At 37.6% G+C, this 26,515-nt stretch overlaps 1 protein-coding gene across 1 annotated transcript in view; it reads left to right on the top strand.

Moving 5' to 3' along the window:
* The first annotated feature begins 8,689 nt into the window (after window positions 1-8,689).
* Window positions 8,690-26,515, top strand: part of st6galnac3 (ST6 (alpha-N-acetyl-neuraminyl-2,3-beta-galactosyl-1,3)-N-acetylgalactosaminide alpha-2,6-sialyltransferase 3) — a 124,964-nt gene continuing 107,138 nt past the window's right edge. The window contains exon 1 of the mRNA XM_039649640.2: window positions 8,690-8,909. Within this exon, the coding sequence (XP_039505574.1) occupies window positions 8,892-8,909 (18 nt within the window). The 5' untranslated portion in view covers window positions 8,690-8,891. The remainder of the gene's footprint in view (window positions 8,910-26,515) is intronic.

The raw sequence follows: 26,515 nt of genomic DNA on the forward strand, positions 1-26,515 counted from the left end.
ATATCTTATGTGACTACAGTGGCTCAACTATATGTTTATCAAGCGACGAGAATACTTTTTGTGCGAAAAAACAAACAAAAATAACTAATTTATTCGACTATTCCTTTTCTTCCTTGTTGGCCTGAAACGAGACTTCCATGCGATTTCCACGACGCATGCGCGAGAACTGAACTGAAGTAGTTGAAGGTGATCGCAAGTCTCGCGCATGCGTCGTGGAAATCTAAGGAAGTCTCGTTTCAGGCCAACAAGGAAGAAAAGGAATAGTCGAATAAATTCGTTATTTTTGTTTGTTTTTTCGCACAAAAGGTATTCTCGTTGCTTGATAAACTTATAGTTGAGCCACGGTAGTCACATGGGATATTTAAACAGCTAAACAACTTGAACACTCCTGATTTCACAGAAAGCAAGTCATGTAGTGTGAACCACGCAGTTCAGCCCGACGTTTTAAAATCATTTAGTGTGAACAAGGCATAAGGCGAGCAGGACGATCGAGGGCGAGGGACGTAAGAGGACGGCGCGAGTCTCTCATAGAGGTCTCCGGTCTCGCGTCTCTCACAGAGGAGCGAAAGCATTAAATGAGGAGCGACGACGGCAGATCGAGAGAGAAACAGGCCTGATTTCATGTTGTTTTGTTTCTGTTGTGTGTAACGTTACAGCAGTCGTCAATGAGTGGCTGCTCTGCTGGCTTATACTTTCGTTTTGTATTTGTTCATTTTACTATTAAAATGTTTAAATGTTCGCCGGTTCCCGCCTCCTTCTTTTCACAACAACAAACCCCGTTAACGTTACACTAGGAAACTCATTAGTGAATTACTCCTCGTTTGTATTTATTTCTATATGGTGAATTACAGCATGATACCTGGATGTTCAGTCAGGCGAAACTAGGATGGTTCACATCACTACACAAACGTCTGTGTGCTCGTCTGATTCAGAGATTTCGTTCCGGAGAAATTGCCATCGTTGAATTCTCTGCAGCAGACATACTCTATCTGTGTTCGTAGTTCACAGCGAGAGCACATGCACAGCAGTCCGCCCAGCTAGATCCAGTCTGGGCTCCTCGACTGCGACAGGCAGCCGCCTCCGGTTCCTCCATCAGCCTCAGCTGCTCTTCACTATATTGCGGCTCGTAAAGATAGCCACGAACATCAGATTTGAGCAGCAGAATTTCAAAATCCTCTTCTTTCGTATCATGTTTAGTTTCTTCTGTCTTATCTTCACAGCGCTTGTTAGCTTAGCTTCCAAACAAGATGGCTGATATTGATTCAGTATCTGCAAGTTAAGTCGCACCCAGTGATCTGTATTAGGCCTGTGGGGTCAGTGGGTCCCACAGCCTTGAATAATAATGAGCTAATGTTTGTAGTCTCTAGACTTTTTAATGAAATGTGACTCCCTGCTTATTATGACGCAAAATGACGATTTTTACGTCATAAGCAGGAAATAAAACACTTAAATCTTTATTTCTCCCATCTCAGGTGTAAATAAGGGAATACACCATGACCATTCAAAAATATGACTGGGTTTCTAAAGATACAAAGCTTAATGCAAATGAATGAAGTGTACCTTTAAACATTGTTGTTGTGTGAATGAACGGTCAAAACTCATAAAAAGTTTCCCACCCCTTAGTTTTATTTATCATCATGATCCACCTGTTTTGTCCACTTTATCACGGGTAAAACTAAAACTTTGGTCAATAAACATCTTTGTCAGTACTTTTGTTCGTTAACAGCTGGTTATGAAAAAAAAATCAAATAATGATATGGGACAAATTACTGGTAAACTTATTTGACTTATTGTTTCTCCAAATAATTCAAATGTAATGATCATTACAGGTTGGAATTTTGCTAGTCTTGGTTCTCTCTCTCTTTTTTTGGATCTGTGCTTACAAATGTAAGAGTTTATTTCCTTCAGCTGAAGTGGTTACAGTGGTCGTGTTTCCTCTTACCGTCACATGAGGGCAGTAGATCTCGCTTTCAAGTCATGATCATTAAAGATTTCACAGCAAAATCCGTGTACCACGAGGGGACATTTCAACTAAAAAAGTATGACATCAGATATCAGAAGGCATGTGGTATATTGTGTACAGTTTTTTTTAATGTACCAAATACTGTATGATAGGGTTAAAACACTTCTAATTTTAGATACCAAATGTGATTTTGTGTGGTTTAAAAAAAACAAAAAACATTTTGGATTGACCTGGAAGAAATTCCCTGAACCTTTATGTATGTGAGTTTATATTTCTGAATATAAATGTTTTATTTCAATAGACAAAGATTACAAACGAACGTGGCTTTCATTTTCAATCCATGCTCAATTATGAGCTAATAATATATACATTTCCTTTTTCTTTTTTTTTTATTATTATTATTATTTTTTTTTTCAGAATAAACAGCATGGAGCATTGGCATTAACCAGTTTTAAGATAACAAAAAAAGACAAAAAAAGAAAGGGAAAACAAAGAAAAAAATGGGGCAGCATGGTCAAATACAGAGTTACAATATACTCATGTGAGCATTTAAGGATACATGATAGACTTATATTCAATGCCAATACAGTTCAAAGGCGTTTTTCACAACTTCTGAAATGATTCAGATTTACCTTTTAACATAAATCCAATCTTCTCCACAAGTTTCTTTAAACAGGATGGGTCAGTGCCAACCCATTTCTTTATTCATAATTAATATATACATTTTCAAAAATGGATTAAACCCAATATTACTAAGATGGAAATGAAATATTATATTGAATTACTTCTTGGCTTGAAAAGAAGTAATGCCCAGGTCTCTGTGTAAAACTTTTATGTTAATCTCATACCTGGTTTGTTGTTTTTTCTTTAGTTTTTTTTCCCATTCAGCTTTGACTGGATTTGTAACTATTTTCATTTGGGGATAAAAAAAATAAATTAAAAAAGCAATGTTGTCTCCAAATTGAAGTAGGTAATATTAGCTTTTAAAAACATTCAATATTAGCTAATTGTTTCCCGAGCTGTTGTATAAAATCAAAGTCCTGCTGTTATTGGAACAGATGTTCAGATGGCGTAGTGAACAAATGTGTAGTTCAGACTGTAGATTGCGCAGGCTGAATCTGCAAGTGTAACGGTCTCAAGGTGGAGTGCCCTTGAGAGTCACCAGAGGGCACTCCACACCAGATGTTCATGTTTCACTCAATACTACATTTCCCAGAAATCACTGCCCGGACTCATCAGCACTCATCTCATTCACCTGGTTCTCATTGTCTTGTTCAGTTCACACTATACGCCTTATTCACAGCAGCGCCATCTTTGATTTTTAATGAGAATGAAAGCGAGGCTGTGAGGACTTGCATCTCTTAAATGGGCTATACTGTTATTTAATGTGTTTTCGGATTGTTCTGCTCATGAAACACTGGAAAAATATCTTTCAAAGAAATGTCAGTAGACAAAAAACTCCCGACAATGTAAGCTGTGGAAAATTATAAGTAATCCAGCCGCTTTATTCAGCTTTTTACAGCGGATGCCATTGGAAACACGGTAAGTCTATCCCTCACAGCCTCACTTTCATACCTGTCATGGCGCTGCTCTGATGAATAAGGTCTATAAATACCTTGTGTTCTCATTCACTCACCGCAAAGTATTGTTTTACTGTTAGTAGCGTTTCTAAGCGGTTTTCTCCTTTGTTTGTGTCCTGTATTTTTGACCTGTGGATTGTAGGGGGAGCTGTTCCCGTGGTAGCCCTGAAAGCCAGCATTAGAACTTTAAATGTGATTCTGGCCACAACTGGGAGGCAGTTGGGGAGTTCATGAGGTGTGTGACATGGATTATCTTGTGACATTGGCTGAGTGAAGACTATAGTACAGCTAGTAGAGCATTGCAGTAGTCAAGTCTTTAAATTACAAGCGCTTGGACGAGTAGCTGTGGTGTGTATTCTGACAGAAAGTGTCTGATTTTGCTGATGTTGTAAAACGCAAATCTGCATGACCGGGCCATTGTTGAGATGTGAGTGGTAAAGTTCAGCTGGTCGTGAAACACTACCCCCAGGTTCCTTGCTGTCCTGAGTGATGTTAGTGTTGCAGACCCCAGTTCCGACCAGGATTACAAGAAGCTCTGTCGTCTTCCAAACAAGATACGAGTTGAGACAGTCCGTGGTAATCAGGTTTTATATAATAAAAAAGACAGAGCTGTGATTCATCTGCATAGCAGTGAAGCCACGCTCCTTTATAATCATGCCCAGCGAGGTTGTGTGGATGGAAAAAAGAAGAGAAGTGAGCATTGAACCTTGAGGCACCCCGGTGATTAGCTGATGTGACTCAGAGACCTCTTGTCTCCATGAAACCGTGAAAGATCAGCTAGTGAGGTATGACTGAAGCCACTGAAGTACACCTTTAATGTTTATGCATCCCCTTTGAAGCTCCAAAACTTTAGTCCCCATTAAGTGGAAAGAGTAACCAGCACATAAATCAAAAGTTCTGTATTTGTGTTCCACAGAAGAAAGAAAGTCATACAGGTTTGGGATGACATGAGGGTGAAAAGATGATGACAGAATGTTGTTTGGGTGAACTATCTCTTTAATTGTTGTTGACAGATTAGGGATGCAGTTCTAATTAGTGGATGAATAACTTCAAAGCAAAGTTCAAAGTGATCGTTGCTTACCCTCTTTATTGGATAATCCAGTTTCCCAACATCAAATGAACAACACTATACTTCAGGCCACAAAGTGTCTGATAATGCCTTCACTTTGAATATCCGCGTTATCTCTTTTTGCTATGTCACCTGACAAATAAGCTGGGTCAGCAATAGTTGGCTTTGTTTGAGTCATTACACTTGAGAAAGCCAATGCTGTTTAGTCTTGATACTTAGCATGATTAATATATTCTCTCCCAAGAATTATAACTTTACTAATCTTTGTTTTCATTTTGTTGGAGGCTCGACGGGAGCCAGAGTGCTTTATAGTTTGACAGTTCCCAACCACAAACACTTAAAGGGATAGTTCACTTTGAAATTAATTTTTGATATGTTTAGCTTACCTCAAGGGCATCCAAGATGTAGGTGTCTTTGTTTCCGCAGTATTTTCAATTTTGATATTTTTAGGTCAAACCGTTCTTGTCTGTCAGTCATCTAATGCAGGTCTATGGTCACCACGTCACAGAGCATGCACAGAGAAGTCCAAATTAAACATGATTTAATGACTCATTAATGTAAGTACACAATGATGGCCTAAGACAAGAAACGAGCAGTTTGTGTGAGAAAACGAACAGTATTTATATCGTTTTTACCTCCACAGCCACGTTCAAGTGATATGAAGGCACGAGTGATTCGGTCTACGCATGCGCCGGAAGTGATCTCTTGCGCGTCTACGTCACTCATTGTTTACACAGGGATTTCGGAAGTTTTAACTTTCACTCTGAAGATCTAATTTAGATATTTCGAAATCGTCTTCCATTGCAATTTCCTGTATATCTAAATATGTTTAGATCTTCACAAAACTTCAGAAATCTCTGTTTAAACAATAAGTGACGTAGACGAGCAAGCGATCACTTCCGGCGCAGCACAGAGCACAGAGTTTCCTTCTATATTCTCCTGTTAAATTTTGACCAAGACATGATTCAATGCAATTCCTGTGAATTTGGTTTTGACATTGATATACTTTCTTGGATCATGTAAAGTGCATAATGGAACCAAATTTAAAATAGCTTACATCAGCCTACAATTAGCCAGCCATGTGAGCTGTGCCAACCTGATCTAATAATATCTAACACAAACACAGTTGACTTTGTGCAAGCTGCTACTGAGAGAGTATTTGGAATACATGAACATTTTCAAGCACTGTTTGTTTAAGAAGGGCCTGAAAACTTAAGAGGGGAAGTTTCTCTGGTCTGGTTGCATTGTTGAATCTGTCAGTGCAGGCAGAGAATTACAGAGCCCAAGAGAGACCATCATTCAGAATCCATCTCACACAGCCTCATAATGCCCGAATTAACGCAGAGCCAGAGTTACAGTGTGCTGTGCACTTCATGACCTTCAGTGCTGTGTAATCATGTAGAATCAACCACAATTCTCACTGTTTCATGTTACCGTGACCTAGTTTAGCCTCAATAAACATTTGCACATTTCATCGAAACTTTCACCATTTTGAATTATTTTCAGCATGCATTATAGCTGCATTGTCTTCTGTTTTTAATTGTTCTGGTAAGTTTTAGATTCTACACTCTAAAAAATGCTGGGTTGTTTTAACCCAATTTTGGGTCAAATATGGACAAACCCGAAATGTTGGGTTAAAAATGTAATGTAAAAATTTAACCCAACGGCTGGGTTAGTCCATATTTGACCCAAAGTTGGGTTAAAACAACCCAGCATTTTTTAGAGTGTAGGCACTTGTTAGGATTTTATACAAAATGATTATCAATACATGATGTATATTTATTTTATAATAGGCTACTGGTATGCATGTGCCTGAGTGTCATGTTTTATGGAGACTCAGCAAACACAGAACGTTCTCCTAACGTTCGCGAATGGTCCCATGAGGTTGCTTTTTTGGGAACCAAACAAGAACGTTATAGGAACGTTCCATGTAGATTATTTTAGGTTCCATTTTTATAACGTAAGGAGAACGTTCCGGGAACGTTCCCCTAACCTTAAAGGAAAGTTCTAGGAACGTTCTGGGAACCAAAAATAACGTTCCCATAATGTTCCCAGAACCTAAATTTGTTTGCTGTTATCAATCACAGAAAATGTTTTGCATTTTTACATATATATAAAAAAAAAAAACATCTTTACACACATCTTATAGTTTCCCACATCTTATAGTTTCTGCATTTTCACAATTCAATTCAATTCAATTTACTGTGTGTTTATATTTCCTTTTTTTTTTCTTTTTTTTTTTTTACAATGACATTCCCAAAAATGTTATGGGAGTTTTTTTCAGGTTTAGTTTTCTTCTGAATATAAATTTGAGCAAATTTACAAACACACATTTTTAGATTCCAAATTTCTTTTTTAATTCATTGTAATTATTTTTTATAACTGTTCTTGTCATTTTTTTCTGTCTCCAATCGATCAAAACTTAAAGGAGTAGTTCACTTTTTAAAAAAAAAAAAACTTTTGCTGATAATTTACTCACCCCCATGTCATCCAAGATGTCCATATAATTCTTTCTTCAGTTGAAAAGAAATTAAGGTTTTTGATGAAAACATTCCAGGATTTTCTCCATATGATGCACTTTAAAAGTCCTTTAAAATTACTCCTTTAAAATTACTTTATATCGATAATGTATCCACATTTTGAATCCACAACTGAATCCAAAACATTTTTGAATATCCTTGTGACATGATGCTTTTGACCTTTAACAACAACTGTTTGTGTTTACAAGCAATAATGCTGTGAGCACATTCAACAAAAAATGGTCTCAAAAAAGACAATGATTATGTTATATCAGCCCATTCTCACTCCCAAGGCGTCACCTAACTGACGCCTTGGGAAGCATTTGGACATGCTTCAATATCTGACGCTTTAGGCGCCCTTTAGCGTCAGTTAGATGACGCCCTAGGATCGCGTGTACCCTACCCCCACCCCACACCTAAACCTAACCGCGTCCTCTGACTGACGCTTTCCTTTAGCGTCAGTTAGGTGACGCCGTAGGATCGCGTCATGTAAGTGACGCTAAAGGGCGCCTAAAACGTCAAATATTGAAGCATGGTCAAAGGTGACGCCTTGGGGTGAGAATGCGTTGGTTATATATGACTTTATAATTTTCTTGAGGAGACCGGGGATGGTTGTAACACGGGTCAGTTGTAACAATTCCAATCTGTCCAATCAGGAACTAGTTACAAATCTCCCGATTCACTTCACACATGCTCAGTTTAGTCCTTATTCCACATGTAAGTAGCCCTGTGGCAAACACATCAGATGTTAGAGTGGAAAAAAAACTATTTTGAAGTATGAAACTAACTTTTTTTACTTTGTTTATTTTTGTAATGGGACTTTCTGCTTCATAGTTAAACTCATCAAAATTAAATTACATTTATTGTGTCTGTGTAGATATTTTTCATTCAAGTTGTTAGTGCTTTGTCTGTTAGAGCTAGTTCATGGCTATGACTCTAGTTGTAACAACAATGAAACGTTGCAACCTAACACCTTATTACACACATCACACTTACATTTTATTATGGCCAATACTGTAACTGACAAATGGCCTTACACCAACACAAGTGTTCAATTTCAATGTATTATGGCCAATAGGCTACAATGACAGTAACAAACAAGCTTACACACAAACAATGTTTTGTTTTCAAGTTAAATTTATAGTGGTCAATTATGACTAAGAGTGACGCACACAGACACACACACATCAGTTATATTGAAAAGTCAGTGTTGAAAAGCTTTCAAAATCCTATGGGGTGAATTGTAACATTTCACTCCTCATGTTTAGAACTAAACCATGCATTTTCTGTTTGTGTTACAAATGCCATTTGATAGCAGACACTTGTAACTAGTTTGAATCACATTTTGAACACACTGGCTTAAAAGTACTCCAAGATATAGACAGAAAGGTAAACAAATATTACAACCACCCCCCTACTGCATAAACACTCTCTTTGTAACAATGGCGAAGTACATCACTGTTCACCCACACTGAATAGCACAGGGATGAAAAATCACAGTCACATGATAAAGGGGGCGGGGCTCTCGAAGCCACGAGCCAATAGGAGCGCACGTCTACCCGAGCTCTGTAGATCAGGGAATAGAGCATGAATAACGGTACTCCACAATATTTACTGAAATGTTTCATCGACTCACCGATGTCGGGCATCCATGGCGCATATAATTAAACCACTAAACAGCAAATACAGGCCTTTTCGCGTGTAGATTGTTTCGAGTAACGTTACTTCAACGCTATACGAGCTATTTATTCAGTCTTAAAATGGCCTGGATCTGGAAGGTAAGTCGAGCAGCTGATTGTTTGCCTCGCTTTTATATTCAGTAATGTATGAATGCGCATTAATGTGCTGCTCAGATTACTTTATTCGCAATGTTGGTATTTTAAAATATGAAATGTGCAGAGAGAATCGGAGGGTTAATGCAAATATCTCGGTGCTTTTTTATTGAATGCAAGTGTAGAAGCTTCATGTCTTGGAACATTGTTCAAGTGCGACGACACGTGTGATCTTCCAGTTCACTGCTTAGGCTACACTTACTACACAACCACATTTACTTGGTATATGCAATGATGAGACTTAATGTATCCAAAAACACAGACTGTCTGATTCTGCAACCGTTGTAAGAGGCATCAAATGCAACAAAGTTTCCCCGTTACATGCACTTCCTACATCCAGTGATGTCAGTCACGCTTTTTTTAATGTCGTCTCCTGGAGGATTTATTCTTTTCAAAAACCAATGAAGACCTTTGTGGGAGTCCACCATAATATTTGCGGCTTAGGGTTTGTTTAGTTAGGGTGAATCATTTTGTCCATTGTTATTTGAAAAAGGACCCGACGAAGCTCTGTTCGTGTTTTGTCAGTCTGATGAAGAAAAAAAATGACTTAAAAAAATAACCTTTGCTTTGTAAAAAATATTCTTTGCAAATTGTGATTGGCAATAAATAGTTTGAAGAAAGTTAGTTATTTAATAGCTACCAAACAAATGATTATATTCCTTCTAAAAAATAGAAAATAACATTAATTCAACTAAAGGCTGAAATAAACTACACAACTTTTGCCTAGAGTCTGGACACATTGATGAAACAAAACAAAAACAAACAAATAAATTTGAATTTTCAGCAGTCGAAGTTGACAGATTTTGCAGAAAAGCATGTGATTTTTTTTTAATCTTAATTCCATAGTGTGAAAACATTATTTTGAGCCGATTTTAGAACACATTTTCCTAAAATCAAATACTTTCCTACTATATAGTAAAAAACAGTACGCAAAACGATTCTGAAGTGTCCTTTCAATAGACTCCACTATCCCATGAGGCAACGGGAGATGATTTATGGTGGTGAAATGACGCAATCTGATGCTAGGTCACGTGACAGTAACAACATGGTGGATGAAGTACGGAAAGTCATTCATAATACTTTTAACAAGGGGGTAATTCATCAGCCAGAAGTTGAAGCCTCGCGGGAGCTGCCATTGTAGCAGAACTTCACTTGGTGTTAGCATCCCATTGACTCCCATTCATTTTGCTTTGACAGCGAATAACTTTACATCTGAGGCGTTCAAAGACTTCATTTGTCCATTATTTATTTCTAAAAAAACATGACAATGTATAAAAAGCTCCATTACTTTGTATCTCACGTTACGGCCCCGTAGAAGCCGTTTTTGTAAAAATAAGCTAACGATTGCGTCATAACCACGCAACTTTCTGTCGCACAATAGAGACATTCTTTTACTGTCTATGAGGCAATCGGGGGGACATGGAGGCACAAAGTCAAGGGAGAAGCCCATAGAGTCCATAAAAGCAATGGGGCAAAATATTTCAACTATGCTTTTGAGGAATTGGTTGATTCAGATTTGTCTTGGCACAGATACTAGAAGATTTACTGTCAGACTGTCGTCACGCTCAGTTTGAGCCTGAGCAGTCACTCAGACATCAGACAGGAAGTGCAATAATCGTGCTTCAGTCTTCTCCGTTGAAATCAATGGGGTCGCTGTGTCCATTTCTTTTACTGTCTATGCTTTTTATTAATGCACGTTAAGTAATTCAGATTAAAATATTGTACCAACTCAGACAGTTTGTGGGTTTGTTGTGTTGGGAACAACGTGAAAGTTTGGCAGTGTGTGATCCTCTGTTGTTTAGTGTGTGATCCCCAGTTTTTCTCTGAAGCCATTTACAAAGTCGGCAGTGATGCAGTGTTTTAAAATCTACTTAGTTTTATAAAAGTTAGCCTTAAATCCCAACATTCTCACACTTCTAATTCCCTTTTTATAACCATCAAGCAAAGACAACCTTTCATAAGTTTAATTTGTGATAACAAAACATTGCTTTGTTTGAGCATCTCAACCGGCCTGACAACAGCATCATTGACCCATGTTAGAGGCGGAGCTATCTGTGTGTCTGACCAATTGCAGATGAGAGTGGTGTTCCGGAAACTTTTTTGAAAACCATAATCGTCTTGCATTTCTTTTTGGTGACACTAGGGGTGTAGAAATCATTTTTAGGGAACCTGCTGTGTAAAACTGTAGTACATTTTTTAAAATTTTGTGATTATTCACAGTGAATGCAAAGCCTTGATTAACAGTTTGAAAGAAGCAGTGATGTGTTGCATGCAAAGGGTTGTTCGCACAGAGCAAGCATGTTCAACAAGTAACAATTTCGGTTTAAATTACAATGTTTTATGGCATTGGTGGAAGCTGAAGACGTATAATCAGGAGATTCGTGTACTGTCTGATAAAGAGCTGCTTCTGTCAGCGCTTTATCATCACCCTTAATCTATACGTCTGCATCAGACAGCATTCAGTAAACAGAGAAGAGAGACAGATTAACTATTTAAAGCTGCTCATATAAAATGTATGTTCCTGATTACAGTATGTAGATGTGAAGGTTTGGAGTTTTAAGAGCACATTGCTGTACCTCTGGACAGTTTGGACGGTTTTGTGATGGTAATATAACCTTCAAGAGCTGGTCAGAGTGCAGTGTGCCACTGAGAGCCTCTTTGTAATCGCTGAGAATCAGTTCCAGTGTTGTCCACCTCTCATGGCTCCAGTGGTCGGTTCTCCACGTCTGCAATAAAGACCTGAAGTCGTGACCATAAGGAGCAATTTCTACTTTATCTAACCAATTAATTTTGTTTTGTTGGTGTAACTTTAACTTAATATATTTTGGTTGATTCAATAATAATTTGGGTAAATAATTTCAAAATCAAGAGCTCTGCATTGAAAATTGAACAAATAGAGTCTTTGCATTTACTTGGATCTGGACTTTAAAGTGGACTCAAAGGTTTTGTTTTATCAAATCAATCATTCATATTTTAAATATCAATTAATCAATCATATTTTATGTAAGCAATAAGGTACAAGAGGCTGTGCTGTATCGTGAATAAGTAACGGCTGAAGGGCGTTATTAGGCGTGACGTGAAGCAGAGTGCCTGCCCCTTCAGCCGTTACTTATACACGATACAGCACTTGCCTCGAGTACCTTATTGCTCTTATAAAACGGTTGCCACATTAAAGTAAATATTACTAATAATAAAGTAAAAAACAATGTATTAGTGCAACTTTTTTGAAGTAAAATCACTAAAAGCCTTCTTTCCGCTAGAAAAAATAGTCCCTGAGCGTGTACAGCAACAACGTTCCAATGTGTAAAATAGAGCCAGACCGATACATCGGCAGGCCGATATTATCGGCCGATATTAGGCATTTTCCAAACTATCGGTATCGGCAGTTATAATGGCCGATAAATGAATATTTCAAAAATAAAATAAAAACGGACTAAACACGCTTGAACCATGACATGAGTGTTGTGTAGTTTGTCCACCAGAGGGCACTCTACACCATTCCTGTCGGCAACACTCATTGAGTTGGTCACGATACATACATTGCTTGAATAACAATTAAAAGAACATCCCCATCAGTTCTCTTAACTCAAACAAGCATGACAAAATTTGTGGCCGGCGGAAGTTTCCTTGGCCAGTTATATTGAAAATGTATGTTTTACAATTTGCAGTATGACGTAATCCATTGCTAAATTATGGTTCATCATAGACTAGCTAACCATAAAGCTAGCTAATGCCACTATCATCAGTCTGTTCTGTTGTGACAATAAAAGAAGTTTCTTTTTAAAATGCATTATCATATTATTTTGGTTAAAACTCATAAATAACTACAAATAACTAATGTTAGGGAAATCCGTTAATGTTTTGTTGCGCCTTTCTGAAATAAAAAATAAAATAAAAAATATCGGCCGATATATCGGCATATCGGATTTTAAAACCAAAAAATATTTGTATTGGTATCGGCCTTCAAAATCCTTTATTGGTCGGGCTCTAGTGTAAAATGCATGAAAGCTCAAATAAAAACAACATACACCCGCAGTGTTGCGCAGCGATCAATAGAACCGTTGGGTGAAGCGGTCATAGACGTGTTTTATCATGAATAAAGCACAGCTTTTGACCAATCAGAATCAAGGATTCGAACTAACCGTTTTATAAGCAATCATATAGTTTGATGTGTTTATCAGTATTATTATTTGAAATGTATGTTCAAAGCTGGAGTCTAAAAGTTTCAGCTAGACAGACCACAATGGAGCAAATGTTTTAGTTAAAGTGAGAAAATATCTCAGCTATCATGCTTGCAGAAAAGACATCTTGCATTCGGGGGAAAGGGGGGCAAGATCAGTTTCTTTCCTTTTTGTATTTGTGTTGAGATTAACGTTTTTACTGACACATTTGGTTCAGAACAACATATGGTCTCACCCAGGGTGCGAAACGGTAAAAGCTAGATACTGTATGTTTCATATCTATCTATGTCTCATGGAGCTGCCTCGCTGCAATATGCCATGAAGAGAGGATCTTGGCTCTGTTCCGCGAAGTAACTGCCTAAGAGAGAGATCAATTTCTCTACAGGTCAGTCTATCCTTTGGACTCAAACCTGGCTCTTTTTAAAAAGAGATCTCTCAACAACTTTACTTTTCCTTGGGCAAGAATATTATACTGTGAGTTATATCTTATTTAGAAACGTTATGATTATGGCTTACAGCTTATTAAAACCCCAAATTTAAAATTAGAGTATGAACAGGTTTTCAAAGCTGTAAGCCAATTCTGACTTAATAACTCTCAATTCTGACTTTATATCTTGCAATTCTGACTTTATATCTCCCAGTTGCGACTTTATATCACGCAATTCTGACTTTCCATCTCGCAATTCTGACTTTATTTCTCAATTGCGAGAAGTAAACTCGCAATCGTGAGTAAAAAAGTCAGAATTGTGAGATAAAAAGTCGCAATTACTTTTTATATTTTTCATTCTATGGCAGAAACAAGCTTCCATACTACACTAAGCTATATCATGATTTTAATTTTAGTTTTTGTTGAGATCTGTAAGCCTATATATCTTCTGTCTGAAAAACAGAAACTGTTATGGTAAAAATTATGTAGGTGATTTATGGGAAACACCAACCCGATTTCACGGGAATTCGTACGAATTTCACGAGGTGGCTAATTCGTAACAATTCGTATGACCTCACTCGTACGGATTTGTACGATTTTGCTAAATCGTACATATTTTACGAATTAGCCAATTCGTATGAATTCGTACGAATGACAACCCCTGACCCCACCCCTAAACATAACCGTCACGTGGGTTTAGACAAATCGTAAAAATTCGTACGAGTGAGGTCGTATGAATTAATACGAATTAGCCACTTTTGAATCACTCGTATGAGTTCGTACGAATTGGTCGTGAGATAGGGTAGGAAACATGGTAACAAATACATATTGGATTATTTTCTTTGTGTTTATTCTGACTAATTTGCTCGTAATGACCCACTGATCTTAATCAGTAGATTATGTAGACACAAAAATTGTAATGTGTTTCAAATAGGAAGGATGTTTAATATGGATCTTTATCTTTAACACAATGTTAATCTACTCTAAGGAATGTATGCAGCTAGACATGAGTTGTTTTGGACTTAAACAAAATCAAACTGGGTTGCAAACATGTGAAATATTTCAGAAAGTATTAAAGACCCAAAGAATCTAAGTCCAGAGCTTATCAGTAAGATAAACAGCCAGTTTGGATAAGATTACACTTAATTCTATTAGGCTAATTTTAAGAAGTTTAACTTCTGAGTTGTCCAACAGCCAGAAATAAGCATTGACATACAAAAATAAAGAGAAATGCAATTTGAAATTATTCAGCATTGCTTTAATACAGCTTCAATATATTAAATTTTGCAAAATTTTATATATTTAGCCAATTTAGGGACTAATCCATCTCCAATTAATGTACATATAATTACTTGTCAATCTGGTGCATTATACATTTTAACAGCACTGTGTGGTAAGAAAAGGTATTTTATTGCTAGTACCAATGTCCTATTTATTTGATTAAAAATAGAGTAAAAACTGTAATAATGTGCACTATTTTTTTTTAAATGTCAAAAAATGTTTTCTATTTTAATGTAAATGTAACATTAAATGTATGGATGTGAAGCAAAGCTGAATTGTCAGCATTATTACTCTAGTCGTCAGAGTCACATGATCCTTCAGAAATAATCAATACTTGTGCTGCTCAGTATTTTTGAAGAAACTGTGTTAATTGTTTTTTTGGATTATTTGAGGGTTAAATATAATTTTTACTGTAACTTTTGATCATTTTAAATCCTATTAATTTCTTAAATCTTACTGACCGCAAACTATATAGTTCACCCAAATTTACGCACCTTCATGTCGTCCCAAAACTGTATTCTGTTATATTTTCAGTGGTAGAAACAAAAAAGGGGCGTTTTTAAAGAACCATTACATACTGTAGGCCTCGTTCTTTTTTTTTCAAAAAACAAAAAAAAACAAAAAACAAAACACTTGTGTGCTCTATTCAAATTGATCTGAAACAAAGTGATAGATTTGTGGGATTAACAGATATTTAAAATTTTGTCATGGAAAAGGTGAACACTGTACAGTATATGAAAATAATATTACAATATATTGGCCTGTGCAACACTTCAAAACACTTGTTTTGCTGTTTAACAAAACCAAGCTTAAAAGGTTGCAGGGAAAACGGATTAGCAAGCACTCTACACATTAACCTTCCAAGAGGACGGTTTAGCCGTAATTCCACTTTGGTCCTTCTTTCATTGAGTTGTCCAACGAGAACTCTCTGTTGTCTGGGCGTGTTTAGTTATGTAATGGTAGTGCGGCTTTGTTTAGGAGGTGGAGAAAAACAGAGGCCAGGAAGTGAATGACATCTCATTTGACTGACTGGTAATCTGGCTTGGAATGGTAACAGTGTTGATGTGGGTAAGTAGCTTAGCAGGAATGTGAGGAGGCCAAGGAGAGATATTGGCATCTGCTTGTGTGGCTGTTTGAGGATTTACACTTCTCATCCATGTGCACACAACAGATGTGAATCCAGACCGAATTTCATCTACTTCTTTAATAAAGTTTAATTTCTAATGGATAAATTTGGATTGTGATATGCAAATATGGTGTCATCATTTAGTGTTGACATTGCAGTTCACGTTTTATTGTTTAATAAGATACAAACCAAATATTCATTTAATCAAAATGAGATTTCTTCTCCTCCATGGCTTGACTCAATTAATCAGCAGAGAATTAATCAACCCTATAATATGCAGGGAATGACGCAGATCAGTTATTATCGTACTGTATTTTTCCGTCCACATAATTATAAACAGTACGTGATGAATTAAGGTGACATCTTGGGCCGTCAACCTAAGTGTCACTTTTGATTTAGATGAATTTGCAAACGGTATTACTCAATGTCCCTGCATGCCTATGATTTGAACAAGAAAATACTTTTATATGCTGGACTTTTGGATACCAACAATTTTTTTTTCTCAAAATCTGGAAGTTTATAAAGCTATTTTGAAGACCTTCATGTTGCCGAAACATTTATTGTTGTAAGTGCTGTAATTAAGTCTTCTGACTTGATCAAAGGATCAAAATAAAAAAAATTAGACCGTTTTAAGGCTGCGTGAATTGATATATTAAAACCATTTAGTACAATCAATTAATTTTTTTCTCAAAGCGGCTCCGTTCACAGTAAAAGCTGCTCCACGTGATTCAGTTTGTTTGGGTTCCCAATAACATGCATTTGGAAACGCATAAAGTCTGATGCGCTATGAGTTTCTCAGTAAAGTGGCACTGTTACATGCATGGAGCTTGGTTAACAAACTTCTTCTTTGCATATGATGTGAGTTTTGGTTGCTTATGAAGTTCATCTGGGAACGCAATATGCGCCATTTCATCATATTCATACGGTAACTAATTTTTAAACCTACACCAACACAGGAGAATACTTCAATATGTTTCTAAATATGTAAACTGTTGTTCATCGTGAGTGTTGGCCTTTAAGTCATTTTAATGGTTACTGTTCCCTTTGGTCTTTTTTTACCATCAGATTCCTTAATTAATCATCAAAATAATCAACCGATGACCAAAATAACCGTTAGTGATGGGCCTATTTTCATTGATTTAATTCAATTCAGTTCACATTCATTTGTATTGTGCTTTTCACAATACTTGTTTCAAAGCAGCTCTACAGAAAATGTGTTACTTATTCAGTCTCATGTAGTTCCTGGTGAGATGTGGATGTGACTTTAAAAACAACAACAAAAATATATATAATGTATATATTATGGTGTTGAAAAAGTTTTAATCTCGTCAGGTACAAAATGTTTTATAGAATATTAGGGCACAATTTTCACAATTCAAGACGTTCTGACTTAAATCTGCATTGTGTTATTGAACTAAGATGAGCTAGGCTATACTCCACCATTTTATTCCAAACTAGCTCATATTAGGGAGTAAGTTGAGATTTCCTTTTCCACTTGATAAGCTGTATTTTTGTCTACATTGAGGTCTTCCTATAGAACCTGTTCTTGAGTCCTCAATGAAAGGAGTCTTTTTGGAAGAAAACTGTGTAATTCTATAGTCACAGGGTTAGATATCTTCATTGACTAGACTGACATCTAATACCTGGACCTTGACAGAGAAACATGCCAGTTGTGTGTTTGAATTTAACATTAAGTACGTATACCGTTTATTACTGTACTGTAGCTCAAGCTCCTAAGTGACATGGCACTATTTTTCAAAGGAATAGTTTGAAATGTCTGTTTAAGCAGTGACACCATGTGAATTTTCCAGACCAAGCCCAGATGTTGTGGTGTTTATAGCATTTATCTCGCCCTCAGAGAATAAATAGATTTACTAACTTGACTTTTCAACCATTTAGTAGTAAGACAATAGAAGATTTGCTGGAGCCGTTCTTAGTTGATACTTAACCCTCTATTTCACATATAATGTTAAAAGAAAAAAATGCTTGATTCACTTATCTTGGATAAAATGAGTTTTGACATTTTTACATTTTTGTGAGGGTAATTATGTTGCAGGCTAAATAATGTGATAATGGGGAGCTACAATTTCTATATCTATTCGGAAAAAGTCGTAGATTTCAAAACCTGCACTAAAAAGCATTTGAAACATTTGATATCACATTGCATTTTGCCGGATATCATACAGTGTTTTTAGTATTGGCTTAGTGTCTCTCTGTCAGTGTAGCTATTTCCTGAACCAGATGGTCATTCCCGGGGACCTGCCTCGAGTACACAGCGTCCTAGATCTAAAAGTGCCACGATAATTTCACAAGGCAGTATCTGAGCTGATATACTGTATGTGTCCAGGCAAAGTTCCAGGTCATACCAAAACACAAAGCCTAGGAAGCACATCAGTGAACTGAACGTGAAGCTTTTTTGTGTGACCCTCACCAGGAATAATGGTGCTCAATTGTTTTAAGTGCAGGGTGTCAGAGAACAGCTCAGTGCTCACATTAATCACCCACAGAGCTGACAGACATTGTCTTGGCCTTGGAAAGCACTGCACAGAAATCACTGACTGTGTCGGCTGTAGTAAGTTATAAGGTGACTGAGATTGTTGTAGGTGGCGGATTGACAAAACATCTTATAAAACAAGACCTAAAAAGGCTATAGCAAACCCTTTTGGATTTCAAAATTTGGACTAAACCTTGAAAATGTCATAGACTGCTAAATGTTTTGTCAGGCAAACTAAAATGGAATTCACAATGTAACATCTAAATTTACTAAAATATTAGCTAAAATGTTATTATGACTAAATCAACCTGACTGCATTAGGCTACACAACAAAAAATGACTTTTAAAAAAAGTAGATAAATTAATGACAAACTGATATGTGAGGACAACCACATGTGGAATGATTGTTGCAGAAGTTGGCAAAAATGCAGGTTTCAAATGCATTGGATATTCTATTTAGGGTCAAATGAGTCAACTAACTCTTCTTAGAGTATTAGGTGAGTAGGCTCATCCTAATCTTACATTTAGGGGTAGGATTAGGGTTAGTAGAATAAGGGGTTTAAGAGTTAGTAGAGTAAGGGGTTAAGAGTTAGTAGAAAAGGCAATGACATGCCATTGCAAAGATACTTATAGGGCCCTATTTTAACGATCTGAAACGCAAGTGTCAAAGCGCAAAGGGCAAGTAACTTTGTGGGTGGATGATCTGACGCTGTTGGAATTTTCCCAGTGGGATAAATGACTCTTGCGCCTGGCGCCAATCTAAAAGGGGTTGGTCTGAAGTAGCTTCATTATTCAAAGGTGTGGTTTGGGTGTAACGTGAAATAAACCAATCAGAGCGTCATCCAACATACCCTTTAAGAGCAGGTGCGCATGTTGCATGACGGATTGTTATTATAACGGTGCGCGTTTATTATATTAGTTTATGATTTAAACTAATATAAACTAATATAATTTGTATTACTGGACAGCTTAAAGCTTATAACCATATTTTGTTGTTACTTGAAGAGTGCAGTGTTATGTTGCATCATGCAGTATTTGTCCTGAAAAGGCTACTGAGTCTGTAGTATTACCTCAATAAATTTAAGGTCATTCCTAATTGATTTGTATTTTTTTAAAGAGCACCTATCATGGATTTTTGAAAATGACTGTTCATATGGTGTGGAATATAGCTCTAAGGGAATGAAAATATCCTGCAAAGATTTATATCTGAAAGTGCACCGTATATAAAGTTATTGTCTTTCAAAAGTGAGAGTCGACTCTGAGTCTATGAAATATGAAATAGAGAGGTCATTGGCCGCTCCCAACAACTGCGCGCGCAGACTTGAAGTGACGTCTAGAACACATTCAAATACTTCAGCTGAATCGCATCATGTCGAGAAGACGCTGTGTTCTACATTGCAAAGACAGTTCAGCCACTTGTTTCCATTGTCCAGGGACGAGCATGTGAAGAATAAGTGGTTAGAGTTCATATTTGCAACGAGTATTATTTGCAATCCAGTGTATATGGATCAGGTTCGTCCTCCTCCGAATCACAATCTGTAAGTAATATGAATAATGTTTGCTATTATGTTTTCTGTTGCATGCACAATATAGTTATATTGTGTTGTGTGTGTTGTGTACACTCCGCACAGCTTCTAAGCGGGGTAAAGTTAGTTTTGTTTTTGATATTCACCAGACATTCTTTGAAAAATGGCAATTACCTCCTAAACGACTTAGCCAAATATGACTTCGCTCTATATAATAAGCACTGCCCCTCAAAAGCCCCCGCAATGTGAGTATCGCCGGGAAAGCTCGCTCTTGACGGAGACGCGAGTAAGGGACCGTGTGGAAAGTGCACTTTTTCTGGTTTGTTCAAACACTATATACAATTTTCAACACTTGACAAGCTATAATCCTGGTTATGGGCGTTCCGTTGCCAATCGCCGCAGATTCGTGTCACTCAAAGGAGGTGTTTGGGAAAATGAATCGTCGAACGAATCATTTGGGAGTCGTTGATCAGATCAGTTAAATCAAAAAAGATCAAATCAAAAATAAATGCATATTATAAGACAAATAAAGTGTTTTTTATCCTTGCATGCACGTTAAACTGTTTTTGGGAACTCCTAAAACAAAAATAGGAACATTTCAAATGCTATGATAGGGGCTCTTTAATACAACTACTAATAAGTTGCAAAGTGAAAGAGTTGCAAAGTTACTTAAAGGGTTAGTTCACCCAAAAATGAAAATTCTGTCAGTATTTACTCACCCTCATGTTGTTCCAACCCCGTAAGACCTTCGTTCATCTTCGGAACGCAAATTAAGATATTTTTGATGAAATCTGAGAGCTGGATCACTCTTGCATACTAGTCCATAGGCTTCTTGAGCAATTGAAACTTGCGGTCCTCAAAGTTATTAAAGACGTCTTTAAAATAGTCCAAGTGACTCCAGTGGCTCAATCTTAAGTTTATCAAACGACGAGAACACTTTTTTTTACGCAAAAACAAACAAAAACAACGACTTTATTTCAACTTTTCACTTCCTTCTCTATGAGCTTCTAGTCAGTTAACATAGTATGATAGTGTAGAGCTACGTCACACGTAGGCTCACTATTGGCCGACGCTGGTCATGTGTCTGATGCGTGTGATGTACAATAACAGAAGCTTATGTTATTTAAGTACTTACCCGACTCGAGGCAGAGAGAGAAGTAAATGAATAGTTGAAATAAAGTCGTTATTTTTGTTGTATTTTTGCGCATAAAAAGTGTTCTCGTCGTTTGATAAACTTAAGATTGAGCCCCTGTAGTCACTTGGAATATTTTAACGATGTCTTTAATAACTTTTGAGGCCAGCAAGTTTCAATTCCTCAAGAAGTCTATGGACTAGTATGGAGGAGTGATCCAGCTCTCAGATTTCATCAAAAATATATTAATTTGTGTTCCGAATATGAACAAAGGTCTTACGGGGTTGGAACAACATTAGGGTGAATAAATACTGACAGACTTTTCATTTTTGGGTGAACTAACCCTTTAAAGTCAACAGAATGTCTAAAGAGGACCATCATAAATTGATACCAAACGAGTTTGAAAACAAAGAGAATTGTCATAATCACAGTAGATATTCCAGTAGAAAGATCTCTACCAAATCTACACTGGAAATTCAATAAAATTGTTGTTTCTTGCAACAGATAAAAGGGGCAATATATCTGAGTCTTCTACCAAGAGTGTGATGGAAGGAGGGGGCTTGTGTTTGGTAGTTATCTTGCATTTGAGTGCCTCATAACTTACAACATCTGCATACTTATCAGTCAAAATATAAACCTTATATGCATGCCTTATCCTCCATTGTGCAGCGATCTTCAGTTTATCCCCTTACATTCTTATGGTACGCTTACACTACAACGATGTACTAAAAACAGAAAAGTTGTTTCTTTGCCTTTTTCGCATAAAGACAACAATGTTGTCAACGTGATCCCCATTTACATGGATAACAACTAAAACACTTTATTATTCATGCCAGGCCAGTAGTTGGCGATGTCACTTAGTAAAGAAACACTACTCGCCTATTGAACACGTAATAGGCATGAGAACGACATCTCGATGCCGAACCGCCAAATTATGCGACTTAGCCAGAATCAACCAATCGTCGTTGTAGTTCATCATGAGAATACCCTGCAGGCGCAGAGGCACGACGACAGGCATCTACGCATTTCGTGAAAGTGCGGGGTGATAGTGCTAGCCCGAACAGAAGAACTCAATATTGGTATGCTTTGCCCCCGAAAGCGAACCTCAGGAACTTCATGTGATATGGAAGAATGGATATATGGAATTACGTGTCCTTGAGATCTATCGTGACAAACCAGTCCTTGTATCTGATCTGTGGTACGATTTGTCTCAGTGTTAACATTCTGAACTTGCATGACAGACTCGTTTAGCACTCGAAGATCTAAAATGGGACACAACCCCCAATCCTTCTTTGGAACTATGAAATATCGACTGTAAAACCCATTTTCCCTGTTGGAGGGAGGTACATGTTCTATGGCCCCTTTCTCCAACAAGGGTTCCACTTCTTGTTCCATTTCCAGAACCTGCTCGGGGCCCACCATGGTGGATAGGAACCAACGTGGGCGGGCAAAACCCAAACTGTATTTGATACCCTTTTCCTATGGTCTGCAAGACCCAGCGAGAAACATTTGGCAGTAGCTTCCACACTGCCAAAAATTCTACTAGTGGTACCAGCCCCTTGGGACTGCAATCAGCCGGACGCCCTGCATCGGCGAACCGGCAGGGAACGACCGAACTGAGTGATCTGGAGCATCCCAAGACCACTACAGTACGTTTCCGGTTGGTTCTTGAGATATGTGCTCACCGGAGACCGCTGCACCCTGAAGCACACGCGGTGGCAGGGTTGGCAGAACGGGCACCGTATAATGAGGTGTTGACCATTCCGCTCTGGGGGGACTGCCCTCATTGGCTTTAGCCCTCGGTCGTCAGAGTCTTCTTAGGGATAATTACGGTCCTCAGATCCATCTTACCCTTCGACGGTTGTTGGTGAGAGTGCCCTCCCTATACAGCCTATCTGTGGCCTATCTTCTTTCGATGAATGAATTGACAGCATCGCTGAAGAGACCAGAAGGTAGAGGTCGACCGATTCATCGGATTTGCCGATTAATCGGCACCAATAGTTGATTGGTGGAACTATCGTTATCGGCAAAAATCCGCACCGATAGTTATTTCCTGGTTTCGTCCGTTGTTGGGGCGGCTGAGAAGTGCGCGCTGTCATTCATTACACAGTACGAGAGAGCTGAGAAGGGTCTGCTGGCATCATGCAGTACAAGAGCGGCCTCTAGAGGTGAAAAAACTATCAACTGATGCCTCGTGTTGTTTATTTCGACACGTGACACTGCGCGCTGCACTGAGAGCGCGCACTGTGTGGAGAGTGGAGATCGCTGACATCTGATGCGCGTGCTGCTAAAGCACGGACAGCGAAAAGGTATGTACACAGGAAATTTTGTCATATCATTATAAACTGATGAATTTGTTGACTAAATGCTGCATTAGTAGAGAAAGAACCACACAACAGTATGTTTGTTTGCCTTCGAGAGTGGCTGAGAGGACGCACATTAGTAGTACCTCAAGCGGTTAAAACACTGACCCAAAAATACACCTAAGTCCGACCCGAATGTTTAATGTCACAAATTGTTCCCATCTATTTGCATTAGTTTATATCCAGCTCGTCACTTTGATGCATTCATTATGCAGCGACGTTGCATATAAGCTAGAGACGTATGATAGCAAACTGATATGTTCATACAGCCGACAAAAACAAACGAATCAGAGAAACATTCGATTTCGGTTCTTTTTTCACCATCACTTTAATACATATTTATTTTTATTAAATATTCATTAAGTTCGATAAAATACAGGGCTCCAGACTGCGACCAAAATTTGAGAGTGTGCGACTGAATTTTACATCCAGTCGCACATGTGCGACCGGTAAATTTGCCACACGTTAAACGCATGGTAAGCGTGGAAGGGACGCGTCAATGAATCCGTGACAAGAATAGCGCGATTAAACGTCTGTGGGAACATGAGAGACGGAGTGAGACGGAGACAAATATCACAACCTGATGTGTGTCTGCGCAATAAGCGATCTATCTACACATTACCTAGCAGCGAATACAAACAAAATGAAAGTGGAACTAAAATACGCAACTCATAGGCTATGCTTCACGGACCGTTGGCGTTTTTATTAGGTTGGACCAATAATAGACAGAGCAGCGCATAGTGGAGCCCCCCGAACCACCGACAGTAATAAAGCCCCGAACTTGCCAGTCGCTGGTTAACACATTAATTAACATTAACTAAAGTTAATAACTGCTGTTCATTGTTTGTTAATTAACATACAACATTTTTAAATTAGGGTTTTAATTTGTTAACCATAGTTAAAACTCTATGAACTAACATGAATGATCAAGGTGAAATTGTATTGCTCAAATATTAATGCTGTAAACATTTATATTGCATAATGCACATAGTTCATGTAAACCAGCTAATAAATCATTGTTAACAAGTTGAACTTGCAACATGTTATAGCTAAAGAAACACACATTTGACATATTTTAATGTTTAAATTATTTTCAGATGGCAAATTTTGTTATTATTTGAAACGTCTTTTTTATTCATTAGGTTGGCTTGAAAAAGAAAAGTTAAACAGTTACATTTGGAATGTTTAATTTGTTATTTAGAGTATTATTTTTTGTTTGTTTGAAAGAATGCCTTTTATTGACATGTTTTCATGGTTCATACAGTTTTTTGTATTTTTATAATAAAGTTCAGCACTGTTTTACTTGGAGTGTTATGTTTGTTTTTATCCAGTATCAATTTTAAAAACTATCGGTTGATAAATCGGTTATCGGCAAGTACAGCCCAACCAACGCGTTCTCATCCCAAAGCGCCATATAGGACGCTTTTGCAAAAGCGTAAATATCCAACGCACATGGCACCCTTTAACGTCTAATGAGACGCTTCGGTTATGGTTAAGTTTAGGTAAGGTGTAGGGTAAGGGTTAGACCACTAGGGGGCGCCTTCTGCCCAAATATATCTGCGTCCCATTTCACGTTAAAGGGTGCCATGTGCGTTGGATATTTACGCTTTTGCAAAAGCGTCCTATATGGCGCTTTGGGATGAGAACGGGCTCGCCCAACCTAGCTATTGTTATCGGTAAAATCCAATATCGGTCGACCTCTACCAGAAGGTGACGGGGCGGATCCATAAGACAATTCTGAAGGCATGCTGCAGCCAGACCAGCTGCTGAATAAGCTTTACCCACTAGTGATGGTGTGGTTCTGACTGGCTTAGTGGGTAATGCCGAGGCCTTTAGGGAAGATCCCGCTTCAAGGGAGAGATAGCTCACAAACATCTCTTCCATTTTTTAGCATCTCCCCATAACCGTGCTCTTTATATGCTCTATTCCTAACCCTAACCCTATAGTAAATACATAGTCCAGTAGGTACCACTTTCTATGAAGCTTGTATAATACATTATAATTGTACATTTTAATACATGCATAATGCCTTATAAACAACCTTATAAGTTGTATAATTTGATAAGTAATCATAATAACAGTTACAATAAATTATAATACTTACCTTTTTGTGGTAACAACCTCCAAGAGAGAGGGCAATGCATTATAACACCAGTTGAACCCTACATTTATGATGCATCAAAACGGGTATTCTTAATGCGTTAAAATGTACACATAATGCCTAATAAACAACATCATACACAACATTTACAACACAACATTTAGAGTGTGCATGGAAGACATACAAAATGGATATTTGGTGCCACTGTGGCAACAGGACAACTAAACTTTTGAAAGAGCATCTCAAGGTCATTGACTGGAAATACTGTCTTGCCAGCAACCAGGCATCACACATTCTTGAAACCTAAGAAGATAATCATTAAACTTGTTCCACACTATAATCAGAATTTTAAATTCGTTTATTTATAGGCATCTCTATTATAGGGATTATGCTTTGACAACGTCAATTGCTGTGATGATCCATGAGAATGAAACGGTAACCAATAAACTATCGTTTGTAGTGTTTTATATTTTGAAAGCCTAAAGCCATATACTCTAGTCTTTCTCAATTTCACTCCCCAATGAAGTTTTAATTCGGCTGATTGGTGGAGAATTTGTGACAGACTGGCTCAGAGCTCTATAGTGATGTGTCATGCCATCAGGATTACATCTTCAGTGACCTCGTTTATGAAAGCCCTTTAAATGCTAAACAGTTCATGGGTGTCATACTGAGCATTCAGTCTATGAAAGAAAGTGATATGAATAATTGAATAAAGGACGAAAAATGCATTGGGAGACTTCAGTTTGACAGTGTTTTAGAGTCTTTACCAGGGGTTTGTCACTTTTTAAAAGGCTTAGATATAGTTTATTTAATTTATATTGTTTAAAGCTAAAATTACTGTTAACAGAATTGTAAATGTAATGTTACCATAAAACCTACAATATAGTGTAAAATAAAATGAAATGAAATGTCTAAACTTTT

Source organism: Pimephales promelas, chromosome 5 (genome assembly GCF_988280905.1).
Source record: "Pimephales promelas chromosome 5, fPimPro1.hap1.1, whole genome shotgun sequence".
Taxonomy (NCBI): Eukaryota; Metazoa; Chordata; class Actinopteri; order Cypriniformes; family Leuciscidae; genus Pimephales; species Pimephales promelas.